Source organism: Geotrypetes seraphini, chromosome 8 (genome assembly GCF_902459505.1).
Source record: "Geotrypetes seraphini chromosome 8, aGeoSer1.1, whole genome shotgun sequence".
Taxonomy (NCBI): Eukaryota; Metazoa; Chordata; class Amphibia; order Gymnophiona; family Dermophiidae; genus Geotrypetes; species Geotrypetes seraphini.
The window spans coordinates 165,553,154-165,566,727 of NC_047091.1; the positions used below are offsets into that span (position 1 = coordinate 165,553,154).

The window sequence follows — 13,574 nt, forward strand, 5'->3', positions numbered from 1 at the left end:
CCTGGAGAAAAGCCAGGACCACTGAAAGCAGGGCCTGAAGTGGCTCCACAGAGCAGATCAGAAAGACACCTTCAACTTGTGTGTAGAAGGAGAAAACTGAGGGGTACAAAGTGGTGTCAGAGGAGGCAGAGTTTAAAAATGTAGATGATGCCTTCTGCACAAACTTTCAAGTAGACGTGAATAACTCACTAGTTCAAGACTCATGCCTTTTGCACTAGAATTCATGTTATAAAATACTCACATATGGGCATTTTCATACTAATTTTTAAGCACAGCTGCTTGTGCCATGTAGTGGTTGGTGTACAAGACTATGGCTAAATGTTGCAGTTGTGCGTGTAATTTACATTATTCTAGAACCTTAGGACATAAGTACTGTGCAAGCTCTGATCTGCCTGTGTGCCTCTTTCATCTGCCTGTGTGCCTCTTTCATGCATGTCCCTTTGCAGTTATGAGCTATAAGAACATAAACATTGCCATACTGGGGCAGAATGAAGGTTCATCAAACCCAATATCCTGTTTCCAAGTGGGCAATCCAGGTTACAAGAACCTGGCAAGATCCCAAAACAGTAAAACTGATTTTATGCTGCTTATTCTAGAAATAGGCAATGGTTTTTCCCAAGTCCATCTTAATAATGACTTATGGACTTTTCTTTTAGGAAATTATCCAAACATTTTTTTAAACTCTTCTAAGCTAACTGCTTTTACCATATTCTCTGGCAATGAATTTCAGTTTCTCTGATTTGTTTTAAATTTACTTAGTAACTTCATTGCATGCCCCCTAGTCCTTGTATTTGTGGAAAGAGTAAACAGGCAATTCATGTGTACCTGCCTACTTTTACATGCTAAGTTTCTAGAATAGTGACAAAGGGCCGGATTCTCAAAACTTACTGTGCTGTTAACGATGGATGCTAAACCGACTCCAGCCAGTTTAGTATAGCAGTATTTTACTGCGTGATTATCAGAACAGTTCACCATGGTCTTTTCCGAGCTTCCTAGCAACCTTCGACTCTGCCATGCAAATGTATTACAATGAGGTCATAAATATTAAAATGGTAGTAAAATAGACTCATTAATATTTAAATGAGCATTCCGGGTGTTTCTCCATCATCGTTGGGCGATTCTCCAAGTGTGGCACCAGCTTTTAATGCCCAAAAAATTACTGTCTGGTCCGGAGGTGCCGGTATTGTGAAAGTGTGTCTCAGGCGTGTGTGTCTGGCTGTGGCTCATGATAAAATAAAATAAAAAATTAAAGCATTCACATAACTTATAGTAGTATAATTGTATAATAGTTTCGGGTAAAAAAATCTCAAAAGCACAAGTCTCATGCGTGTGTACTAAAGGTGTTTCTTCTGCGAGCTTGTTGAAAGCTGACACACCTCCCCTCCCTTCCCCTCCATACTGGCATGCCTATGACATGTGCATATATTGCACTCCAATAAGGCGTGCCCACGATATGCATGCCTACAGTGTAGCTTTTACTGGCACATAATTTACGCTTCTTTCCTTGGACTATTCTGCTCATGTGCCAATCGCTATCACCAGCAACTCATCTCATGTCAATTTGGCGACCCTCTGCGAACCTCATTTGCATGCATGGTTCTTCAAGAATGACTCATCTTTTTGAAATCGTTACATTTACGGCCCTGACAACAGCCTGTCAGATTTTACGGGCGACATCAGAGAATCCGGCCCTAAGTCTATTTATACGCATAACTGCAAATTAGGATCAATTAGTGCCTCTTTTGCCAATTAACTTATACATGTAACTGGCACTATTCTATAATCTGCATGCACAATTTTGTGCACCAAATACAAAAATGTACATACAAGACTACAGAATGAGGGGGATTGTGCTTGGGCATCTGCATTGCTTACAGACATGCAATAATACTATGAGGTCTCTGAATATGCAGAACTAAATCAATATGAATATCACTCTTCTTAAACGTGATACGAGCTTAGATTTCCAGAGTGCTAATGGAAAATGTAGCAGATAATTAACCTGCCAAATAAAGAGCTAGAGATCATAATTTATATGATATACTAGAAAAGAAAGAGGGAGAGAAAGCACTGCTATAAACATTATTAAGGTTTATTCCTGTTAACATTTCCATACATAGCACGGAGAAAACTTATCTGCTGCAGTAATGACCTACCTGTCTGCATTGAATTCTGGGAGTTGATGCTGAAGTCCATTCTTCCACTGGCCATCTGTTGTAAGCGAGGAACATCAACAGATGTCAGCCATGACAGTGATTGTAAATCACTGGGAAGGTCGTCTTCATTTAATTGGGAGGGGTCAGAAGTCAGAATTCTATAGGTTATGACAAAATGAGTTAGTAAAAAGTTTGAATGACTTTGGGATCACATTGGGTTGTTAGTATAATACAAAAATGAAGAGGCATGTACAATATTGGGTTACATTAGTTCTCATTATAAAGCAGTATTCTGAACAATTGTCATAATCTGTTTTATACAAACACACTCAAATGAAACAAGCTGTCATACAAAACCATTATATATGTGATGGGAGAAGGGAGGCAGAGGAATTTTAATAATTCTGAGTTACTAAACATAAGTTAGAAATCTAAGTTAATATTCTGAAGTATAAGAAAACCTGTCCAGTAAAAATATGCAGTATCTACTGCAATAATATAAAACAGAAATTAATATTAATACAAGCCTGGGCAACTACAAGGGGGTGTTGAAAAGTTTTCAGCCCAACCAACTTCCTAAATTCTGAGTGTTATTTTATTTTGCAAAGTGCCAATTTGCAGAATCGTAATGCTATGTTTTCACATTATTTCAGATCAATGATTGAACTATGTGAACAAAAAGTGTGGAGTTTTCAAGTGTGGAACTCCAAGCCGTCATGAAGTTCCTAATCTTGCAGAAGAAAACTCCAAAGGAAATCCATGAATGTATGGTGCAAACATTGACTGACAAATGCCTATCATACTCCACAGTGAAGAAGTGGTGTGCAAACTTACAGCATGGAGATTTTGAGACCGAGGATGCAACAAGGTATGGGAGCCTCAAATGGTGTCAGTTCTCGAAATTGTTGACCTTGATTTTGGCAGATCGGTGAATATCAGCTAAAACAATTGCCAAGACACTACATATACCAGGGAACGTGTTGGGTGTATAATCCATGAGCAGCTGTGTATGCAAAAGCTGTCAGCCAAACGGATGTCCAAATGTTTGTATGCTGATGAGAAACAATGTTGAATGGACATTTCCAAGCTGATTTTGAAGTATTTTCAGCAAGCTGGTGCCTACTCTTTGGAATGACTAGTTACTGTTGATGAAGCATGGTTACACCACTATGATCCTGAGACAAAACAGTCCATGCAAAGGTAGCATGCATGTTCTCCAAGATCAAGGAAATTCAACACCCAAAAGTCAGCAGGAAAGGTCATGGCCACAGTGTTTTGGGATCAGGAAAGTATTGTAATGACTGACTGTCTTCTAAGGGGCCAAACAGTTAATGCAGAATACCACTGTAACTTGCTCTGCTGAATAAAGGAGGCATTGAAAGAAAAAAGGAGAGGAAAGCTGTGGAAAGGAGTTCTTTTTTTGCAAAATAATGCACCTGCTCACAAGGCTGGCAAAATGATGGAAGGTTTTGATGCAGTTGGGGTTACGGTGCAGAGCCCATTCACTCACCAGACCTTGCTCCATCTGACTATTTTCTGTTTCCAAACCTTAAAAAGAGTTTGAAAGGGCAACAATTTCCGAGTGATTCAGAGGTGATTGCAGCAGCGGAGCAGTATTTCAGCAACCACATATCAGAGTATTTTGGAAGGAATACAGAAACTTCAGACATGGTGTGCTAAGTGTGTTGATCTTAGGGGAATAACTTCTAAGTTTCATGGCTCCACATGGCTGGGCTGAGAAATTTTCAGTACCCCTTCGTATTGCTATGTATATGTTTTCAACTATTTAAAAAGTTTCCTTGTGTTGCCCCTGACTCGCTCTTTGGAATAATGTCACAAATGACCTCACATGAAGCATGATCTCATTGGTTCATGCAGTATGTGAGACAGGATTAGTGAAAAACCTTTTTGGTTGGGGTTGGGGGAGACCCAAACAAAAATTTTACAGAAATGAAAAGGGGTCGATTTAGCCGAAGAAAGCAGCAATCATCAAGGCTTCAATCGTAGCCTCAGTGAGTACTGCTACTGTTCCCAAATTTCAAGCTTGTACTAATTCAACCGTGTTTTGTGTCAGTTGCAAATCTGTTCAATATATGCATGGGCAACTTTCTGGAAATTCTTAACATGAGTTACATTTGAAATTCCCACATACACTTATTAAATGCTGTATCAAGGTTAGAAAATTAAAAGAAGAAAAGTTAGGTGCCAGAAAGATCCACACTGAAATCGCATTCTATAAAAGGTGCTCCACGTCAAATGCCCTTTATAAAATAGCACTTAATGCTGATTCTCATGATCAACTTTGGGAGCACAGATTTATACCAAAACCTGGCTTGCAAGTTAAGTGTTACATCAAAAGGAGTGGGGGAGGGACACACCCCAAGATTTTTATAACATTGCGACTAAATTATGGAAATACCCTTCTTCAGTGAGTTCTGCTTCTGATGACCTTCCGATACATGGAGAGCCAATTCAGGTTTGAGATTTGACATTTAAGTAGAATTTAATATATTATGTTCGGCCGTTTATAGGCCGGGTTTATAGGTAGGCACGCGGGTTTAGTTTAAATTGGAATATTGAACCCTTTCACCTACAATTTCAGGTTTTAATTTGGTTTTAATAGAAGTTACGGATAACATCTTAGGTAACTTTGTTTTATTTGGCAGTGTCCTTCCCTGATGAAGACGCGAAACTTGAGTCGGGGGGACGAGGATATCAGCACATGTTTATATGAATAAACAAGAAAAGAAAAAACAACAAAAAGACGGAGAAGACATTCAATGGAATAGTCTTTTTAAAGTGGTCTGGGGTTCAAAATAATCATTTACACCAACATTCCAGATAAGTCATTGAAAATTTATTTTCATTAATAGTATTGTAAAGTGTTAAGTAATTAGCACAGAAGAAAGTTTGGTTGGAATGGTAGGGTTATGGGGACAGTGAATGCCATGATGGTCCCCTTTTGAACCCCAGTTTGGAGTTATCACTAAACACGGGGTGTAGGGTCTGAGCATTTCACAAAAAATTTAAGTGGTGAATATCTATATTTGAGGATGGTATAGTAATTTAAGAAGAATTGAAGAGCTGTGATTATTGGTTTTTCAATACCCTTCCCATGGCCATGGATTGCATGTAAGACAATTTCAGCATGCAACTTTATAGAATAGTGTGCATAAATTCAAATAATTGCCAAGTAACGCAAATAATTGGTGTTAATTGCCTTTGTTAAGTTTTTGTTGTGCATGCATCTCAAAATTGTACCCCAAATCTGGCATGCTACAGCGACCTTTATAAAATCCAGGGAATAGTGCATTTTCTAACAAGCATGAAGGAGTACATATGTACAGTATATGGCAGCATCCATTTTACAATTTGTAAACACAGAAAACTCCTCAATTTACACAGCCAACACACCTCTAACATGGTAGTTCAGAACTTACATGTGTTATGTCTTCTGTTTGGAAACCTACAGAGGTTGCAATCTTTATTTATTTTCAGTTTGGAGGGAATAAACAACAGGGGATTAAGCAGACTACTTCCCTTAATCCCTCCTGTAAAGGGCTGACTGAAACAAGCATTTTTAAAACATCTATATGTGTCACGGAGGGCCTGTAAATCCCAGCAATATATTGGGACATATACATGCATTCTCTTTCTGACTTGGGGAATGTACATATAGATTTTGTCCTGCCCAAACCAGATCCTTTGCAATCTATACAGAGAAGAAATATACATATGCAAATACAGGCTTTCTAAAAGTGGATTTACAAATATATGTGATTTTACATATGCAAATTCTGGCATTTTGCATTTATGAATAGGGCTTTTTAAAATAAGTGACACTGCATCAAAGCAATACTTAAATCAAGAATACTGGCAAAAATCCACATACCAGCAAACAAGAACATAATATAAATACTTAAAATTACAAGAAAATTAAACAATGAAACTACTTAGATTACAAACAAGAACATAAGAATAGCCATACTGGATCAGATTAATGGTCTATTTAGCCCAGTATTCTGTTTCTTCAGAGGCCAATCCAGATCAGAAACCCAAATAGTAGCATCAAAAAATGTTACCAATCCCAGGGTAAGGAGTGGATTCCCCCATGACTGTCTCAATAGCAGAATATGAACTTTTCCTCCAGGAGCATGCCAAACCTTTTTTAAACTGCTGTTATCATATCTTCTGGCAACAAGTTCCAGAGTCTAACTATTCTTTGAGTGAAAAATATTTCCTCCTATTTGTTTTAAAGGTATTTCCATGTAACTTAATTGAATGTCTCCTAGTCTTCATAATTATCGAAAGAGTAATAAATCGATTCACTTTTACCTGTACTACATGACTCAAGATTTTGTAGACCTCAATCATATCTTCCCTTAGCCATCTCTTTTTCAAGCAGAAGAGCCTTAAGAAATTTTATGTTCTAACCTCAAAAATCTTCTTTCTTGTGGATGTGTCTAGTGGTCCTGAATGCTAGGGTTTTGCATCTGAACCTGCAAATTGCTTGCAGAATGCTGTCAATCATCTTTTGAACTCCGCCTCCTTCCCAGGTCTGTGTCTGGCAAGGCCTTAGGGCAATGGTCCATAATACTGACTATTAGGTCATCCAGACCCTTGCCAAATAGCCTCTGCCCTTAAAAGGTTGAATCCTATCCACTGCCTGATCCAGAGCATCCACCGGGAGGAGTCAGCATAGACTAATAACTTGATCATAACTGATGATATCATATAGAGCGTCTGCTATATAATCTACCCCAGATAGGAGCATTTGGGGATCTTTGTCATCATCTGAGGCCGGGTCTTGAGACAGACAGGTGTGACAAGCACGTGACACAAAGAATGCTACAGCTGCCAGAGAAATTGCATCCTGAGACAACAGTGGCATGGAATCAGACTTTCCATCCTCACAGTCTATGTAGGACTGAACCTCCTGGTCCAACTTTGTGTCCTTGTCTGGTCAAGGCACATGGTGAGGGAAGATCCCCTTCACCACTGCCTTCGTTGCACTGAATACAGATGCTGAGGATAGCAGTTCAAATAAGCATACACATAAGGCTCACAAAATCTGGTGTGAAGCCTTGTACTGGGGGTCTCGATAACCCTGGTAGGGACCCCCTACCTGTCCTCCTGGGCTCTGCAGTCACTGCACATCCGTGCTTGGCCAATGCACCTTTGGAGGGATCTAGAAATGGTCTCTTTCCTTGGGAACACACCTCCTGTGGATCCCCAGCCCTGGAAGACTCGGAGGAGGCTGAGCCAAAGGCTCCCACTCTTCTCCCGCATGCTTTATTGCATGCAGGACATGGATGCTCCTCGGCCAGCCAGCCAGAGCATGCCTGACATGACATAGTGGTAAGAAGGCCTAATGGGCTTATCCCTGTCAATTTTAAGTAAAATCAAGGGGTTCTGAGACAGATGGAAGCTTTAGAAAAAAAGACTGTTTAAAATTCAAGATGGCCACTACAAGTAAAATTGCACCAAAAACAGCCCAGGGTACTTCCCTGAAGTACACAAAATGCAGGGAAAGGGGTTTTAGAGGTGGGGATCTTGGTTCTGGCTGCAGGAACCTTCAAAATTCAATTTTGGAGACTCCAATTTTTCCCATAGGCTATATTAACCTTACTCACTGTACCATATGCCTTCCTACTTCAGCTTAGGAATGCAACTGGGATAAATGGAGAAGAACTCTGCCTCACAGGTTTGCTGAAAGTTGCCTCACAGGTTTGCTGAAAGGTTGGACTGAGCTTCAATCCCTGGAAAACCTTGCACCACAAAGGGGGCAAGGACCATGCGGCTGGCCCACTATTAATCTCGGCCAAGTTGGGAAAAAGTCAAACAGCCTGTGGTCAAGCTCATGATAAATCAGAGATGCGAGCAGCTATGCAGAGGACAGAGACCCTGAGCTCAAAAAATACAAAAGCAGGCTGGCTAGCTAGATGTCCCCAAGGGCTGATCCTGCTAGCAGAAGACTTTCACAGCGCAAATCTGTGCTTCTCCCAGGCAGAGGTAACAAACAAGTGAGAACATAAGAACATAAGAATTGCCGCTGCTGGGTCAGACCAGTGGTCCATTGTGCCCAGCAGTCCGCTCACGCGGCGGCCCTTAGGTCAAAGACTAGTGCCCTAACTGAGACTAGCCTTACCAACGTACGTTCTGGTTCAGCAGGAACTTGTCTAACTTTATTTTGAATCCCTGGAGGGACTCCATTTACCTACCCTCCTACTCAAAGGTACCCAGCATAAGAAGATGTTTGACAGTCTACTAGCGACGCAAGCAGCGAAATTGGACCATGCCATCTCCAACCTGCTGATGACAACAAGCAATTTCAAATCTTTTCACAAAGAAATCAAAACCCATCTATTCAAAAAATTTATACAGATGTCATAACTCCAACCTGGATTCCCCTCAGTGTGACTCCCCCATCCTCCCTTCTTCACCAGTTACCCTTCCCCTCAAAGCCCAAGCTTGTCAACTGCTTCCCTAACTGCATATATACTGAAACTGCACTATATCCTATCTGTACAACATCCCGAATTGTATAGCCACTGGAATATCCCAATCCTCCTTGCCGTATTCCATTCCCTAAACTATACTACACCATTCTTCTTGTAACTCCTCTGGAAATGTTCTTCTTCTTGTAACTCTTCTGGAAAAGTCCAGAAGTCTCTTTGTAATCATTCTGGAAATGTCCAGATATCTCTTTTGTAATCCGCCCAGAACTGCAAGGTTGAGGCGGAATAGAAATCAGTAATGTAATGTGTTTTCCCCTATAACATCTTCCAGAAGAGCGTTCCAGTTTTCCACCATAAGAACTTCCTTATGTTTGTACGGAATCTATCCCCTTTTAGCTTTAGAGAGTGCCCTCTCGTTCTCTACCTTGGAGAGGGTGAACAACCTGTCTCTATCTACTTGAATGTTTCGATTATGTCCCCTCTCAGTCTCCTCTTTTCAAGGCAGAAGAGGCCCAGTTTCTCTAATCTCTCACTGTAAGGCAATTCCTCCAGCCCCTTAACCATATTAACCCTTAACCGAGGTAAGTACCCACACTACAAACGGTTCTCTAGGGGTCACACCAACTCAGGTAGAAAAAATCTCAAAGGGATTTAGCAAACATAAAGAGTGGAGGGCTATGTATGTTAATGCACACAGTTTAGGTAATAAAATTCTAGAATTAGAGACTGAAATAAGGAATGCAGACCTAGACGTGGCGGCGATATCCGAAACTTGGCTAACAGACTCTCATGGGTGGGATATGGTTATATCAGGTTATAACTTACTTCGTCGGGACAGAGAGAGCAGGTTAGGTGGTGGGGTAGCATTATATATTAAAGAGGACATCAAAACCACCAGGATTACAGATGTCAAATACACAGGGGAATCTCTCTGGGTAAACCTGGCAAGAGGCAGAGAGAAGTGCCTGTATCTTGGTGTGGTGTACAGACCCCCTAGACAACTGGATGACATGGACACAGACTTAATTGAAGACATTGAGAATATCACTCTAAGGGGAGACACTGTAATACTTGGGGACTTCAATATGCCTGATGCAGACTGGAGCACACTTTCAGCGACAACCAGCGCTAGTAGGAGGCTATTAAACTCCATAAAGGGAGCCCGTCTCAAACAAATGGTGATGGAGCCCACTAGGGCCCAGGCAATCCTTGACCTGGTACTCACCAATGGGGAAAGCGTCTCAGAGGTCTCAGTAGGAGATACGTTAGCCTCCAGTGACCACAACATAGTATGGTTCAATCTTAGGAAAGGCTTCCCTAGATCAAACACGAAAACAAAGGTACTCAATTTCCGCGGCACAGACTTCGCACGCATGGGAGATTTCGTCCATCGGACGATGCAGGACCAAGTGGAGACTGATAATGTAGAAGCTAAGTGGGTAACACTGAAATCAACCATACATGAAGCAACTAGCCGCTACATAAAATCGGTAAATAAACGACAAAGAAACAATAAACCCCAATGGTTCACCGCAGAGATCTCACACCTTGTTAAGGAGAAGAAAAAAGCATTTCTTTCCTACAAGCATACGGAAACAAGAGAAGCTATCATGGAATATAGGACCAGATCTACAGCGGTCAAAACAGCAATTAGGGAGGCCAAACTTCGTGTGGAAGAAACTCTAGCAAAGAAAATTAAGAAGGGGGACAAATCCTTCTTCAGGTATATTAGTGATAGGAAAAAGAACACAGACGGGATAGTACGCCTTAACAAACCGGATGGGAATTACGTGGAAGCAGATTCAGATAAAGCTGAACTACTGAACGAATACTTCTGCTCGGTCTTCACTTGCGAGGCACCAGGACATGGTCCTCGGTTAGAGGCTAAGTCAAATGCGGACGACCCGTTTCAGAATTTTGAGTTCACACCTGGTGAAGATTACAGCGAACTGGCAAGACTAAAGGTAAATAAAGCCATGGGACCAGACAATCTGCACCCAAGAGTGCTCAAAGAGTTGTGCGATGTCCTGGCGATACCACTAGCCGCACTCTTCAATCTCTCCCTAAACACGGGGAGAGTACCCTTGGACTGGAAAACAGCCAACGTCATTCCTCTGCACAAAAAGGGTTGCAGGGCAGAGGCTGCGAATTACAGACCGGTGAGTCTCACATCAATAGTGTGTAAACTCATGGAAACTTTAATTAAACGCAAATTAGACACGATCCTGTATGAGGGAAATCTACAGGATCCCAATCAACATGGATTCACCAAGGGTAGGTCCTGCCAATCCAATCTCATCAGCTTCTTTGACTGGGTGACAAGGAAGCTAGACTTGGGAGAGTCTATGGACATCGTGTACCTGGATTTCAGTAAAGCATTTGATAGCGTCCCACACCGCAGGCTGTTGAGCAAAATGAAATCGATGGGGTTAGGAGAAACACTTACTACTTGGGTCAAGGATTGGCTAAGCGGAAGACTTCAAAGGGTAATGGTTAACGGTATCCTCTCTAAAACATCAGAGGTGACCAGCGGAGTACCGCAGGGTTCAGTCCTGGGCCCACTCCTTTTCAACATATTCATAGGGGATCTGACTCAGGGGCTTCAGGGTAAAATAACATTATTCGCCGACGATGCTAAACTATGCAATACAGTAAGTGAATGTAATTTACAGGATAGTATGACACAGGACCTGCTTACATTGGAAAGATGGTCCTCGACCTGGCAACTGGGCTTCAACGCTGGGAAATGTAAGGTTATGCACCTCGGTAACGGTAATCCATGCAGAAATTACACCTTGAATGGGGAAACTTTAACTAGTACTTCGGCGGAACGAGACCTAGGAGTAATCATCAGTGCAGACATGAAAACTGCCAATCAAGTGGAGAAGGCTTCATCTAAAGCAAGGCAAATGATGGGATGTATCAGTAGAAGCTTTGTCAGCAAAAAGCCTGAAGTCATAATGCCATTGTACAGAACCATGGTGAGACCTCATCTGGAATACTGTGTACAATTTTGGAGACCTCATTACCGTAAAGATGTGCTCAGAATCGAGTTGGTTCAACGGATGGCCACCAGGAGGATCTTGGGTCTCAAAGGACTCTCATACGAGGAGAGACTAAACAAACTACAGCTCTATACTCTAGAAGAGCGTAGGGAGAGGGGAGACATGATTGAGACATTTAAATACATCACAGGACGTATCGAGGTGGAAGATGATATCTTCTTTCTCAGGGGACCCTCTGCCACCAGAGGACATCCGCTCAAACTCAGGGGCAGGAAATTTCGTGGCGACATAAGGAAGTACTTCTTCACAGAAAGAGTGGTTGACCGTTGGAATGAGCTTCCAGCGCAGGTGATCGAGGCCAACAGCGTGCTGGACTTCAAGAATAAATGGGATACATATGTGGGATCCCTACGAGGGTCAGAGGAGGAAAGAGGGGATCCCTAAGAGAGTCAATCTGAATAAATAGTCACTAGGTATAGACTTAAGAGGAAGGGACAGTACGGTGGGCAGACTTGATGGGCTATAGCCCTTTTTCTGCCGTCATCTTCTATGTTTCTATGTTTCTATATTAGTCGCTCTTCTCTGAACCCTTTTGAACAGTACCATGTCCTTCTTCATGTACGGCGACCAGTGCTGGACACAGTATTCCAGGTGGGGGCATACCATGGCCCGGTACAGCGGCATGATAACCTTCCCCGATCTGCTCATGGACCCCTTCTTAATCATTCCTAGCATTCTGTTCACCCTTTTCGCAGCCACTGTGCATTGCATGGATGGCTTCGTTGGCTTGTCGACCAGTACTCCCAAGTCTCTTTCCTGGGGGGGTCTCTTCGAGTACCGCATCCTGTATTCGTGTATAAGATTTTTGTTACCAACATGCATCACCTTACACTTATCCATGTTAAACTTCATTTGCCATGTCGCGGCCCATTTCTCGAGCATGTTTATGTCACTTTGCAGGTCTTCGCAATCCTTCTGCGTCTTCACTACTCTGAAAAACTTTGTATCATCCGCAAATTCAATCATTTCACTCGTCGTACCAATTTCCAGGTCGTTTATAAATATGGAGCACGGGTCCAAGCACCGAACCCTTCGGAACTCCACTTGTGATGCTTTTCCAGTTCGAGTATTGTCCATTTACTCCCACTCTCTATTTTCTATCTGCCAACCAGTTTTTAATCCACATGAGTATTTCACCCTTGATTCCATGGCTTGCAATTTTTCGAAGCAGTCGTTCATGTGGGACCTTATTGAATGCCTTCTGAAAATCCAGATATACAATGTCGACTGGCTTGCCCTTGTCTATCTGCCTGTTTACTCCTTCGAAAAAGTGCAGCAAGTTCGTAAAGCAAGATCTTCCCTTGCTAAAGCCGTGCTGGCTGGTCCTCATTAGATCGTGTCCATCAAGGTGATCAATGATGCGGTCCTTTATCAGCGCCTCTACCATCTTTCCCGGTACCGAGGTCAGACTCACCGGTCTGTAGTTTCCCGGATCTCCCCCTCAAATCTTTCTTGAAGATCAGCGTGACATTCGTCACTTTCCAGTCTTCCGGAATCCTTCCCGATTTCATCGACAGATTGGCTATTAGTTGAAGCAGTTCAGCTATAGCTCCTTTCAGTTCCTTGATTACTCTCGGATGGATGCCATCTGGTCCCGGGGATTTATCATTTTTAAGCCTATCAATCTGCCTGCATACCTCTTCTTGACTGACCGTCAACCCTGTCAGTTTCCCATCCTCATTTCCTGCATATAGCCTATCAGTCTTCTTTATGTTGTGTATATCCTCTTCGGTAAATACAGACGCAAAAAATGTATTCAGTTTGTCTGCGATGGCTTTGTCCTCCTTTAGCACTCCCTTTATTCCATGGTCATCCAATGGTCCCACCGCTTCCTTCGTGGGTCGTTTCCCCTTAATATATCGAAAGAATGGTTTGAACCTTTGGGCACTGAGCCT

The 13,574-nt window shown here is 42.1% G+C and overlaps 1 protein-coding gene across 1 annotated transcript in view; it reads right to left on the reverse strand.

The window, feature by feature from the left end:
* FOXN4 (forkhead box N4) overlaps positions 1-13,574 on the reverse strand; it is a 106,702-nt gene that overhangs the window by 37,208 nt on the left and 55,920 nt on the right. Inside the window, exon 3 of the mRNA XM_033957269.1 lies at positions 2,157-2,314. Coding sequence (XP_033813160.1) covers positions 2,157-2,314 — 158 coding nt within the window. The remainder of the gene's footprint in view (positions 1-2,156; positions 2,315-13,574) is intronic.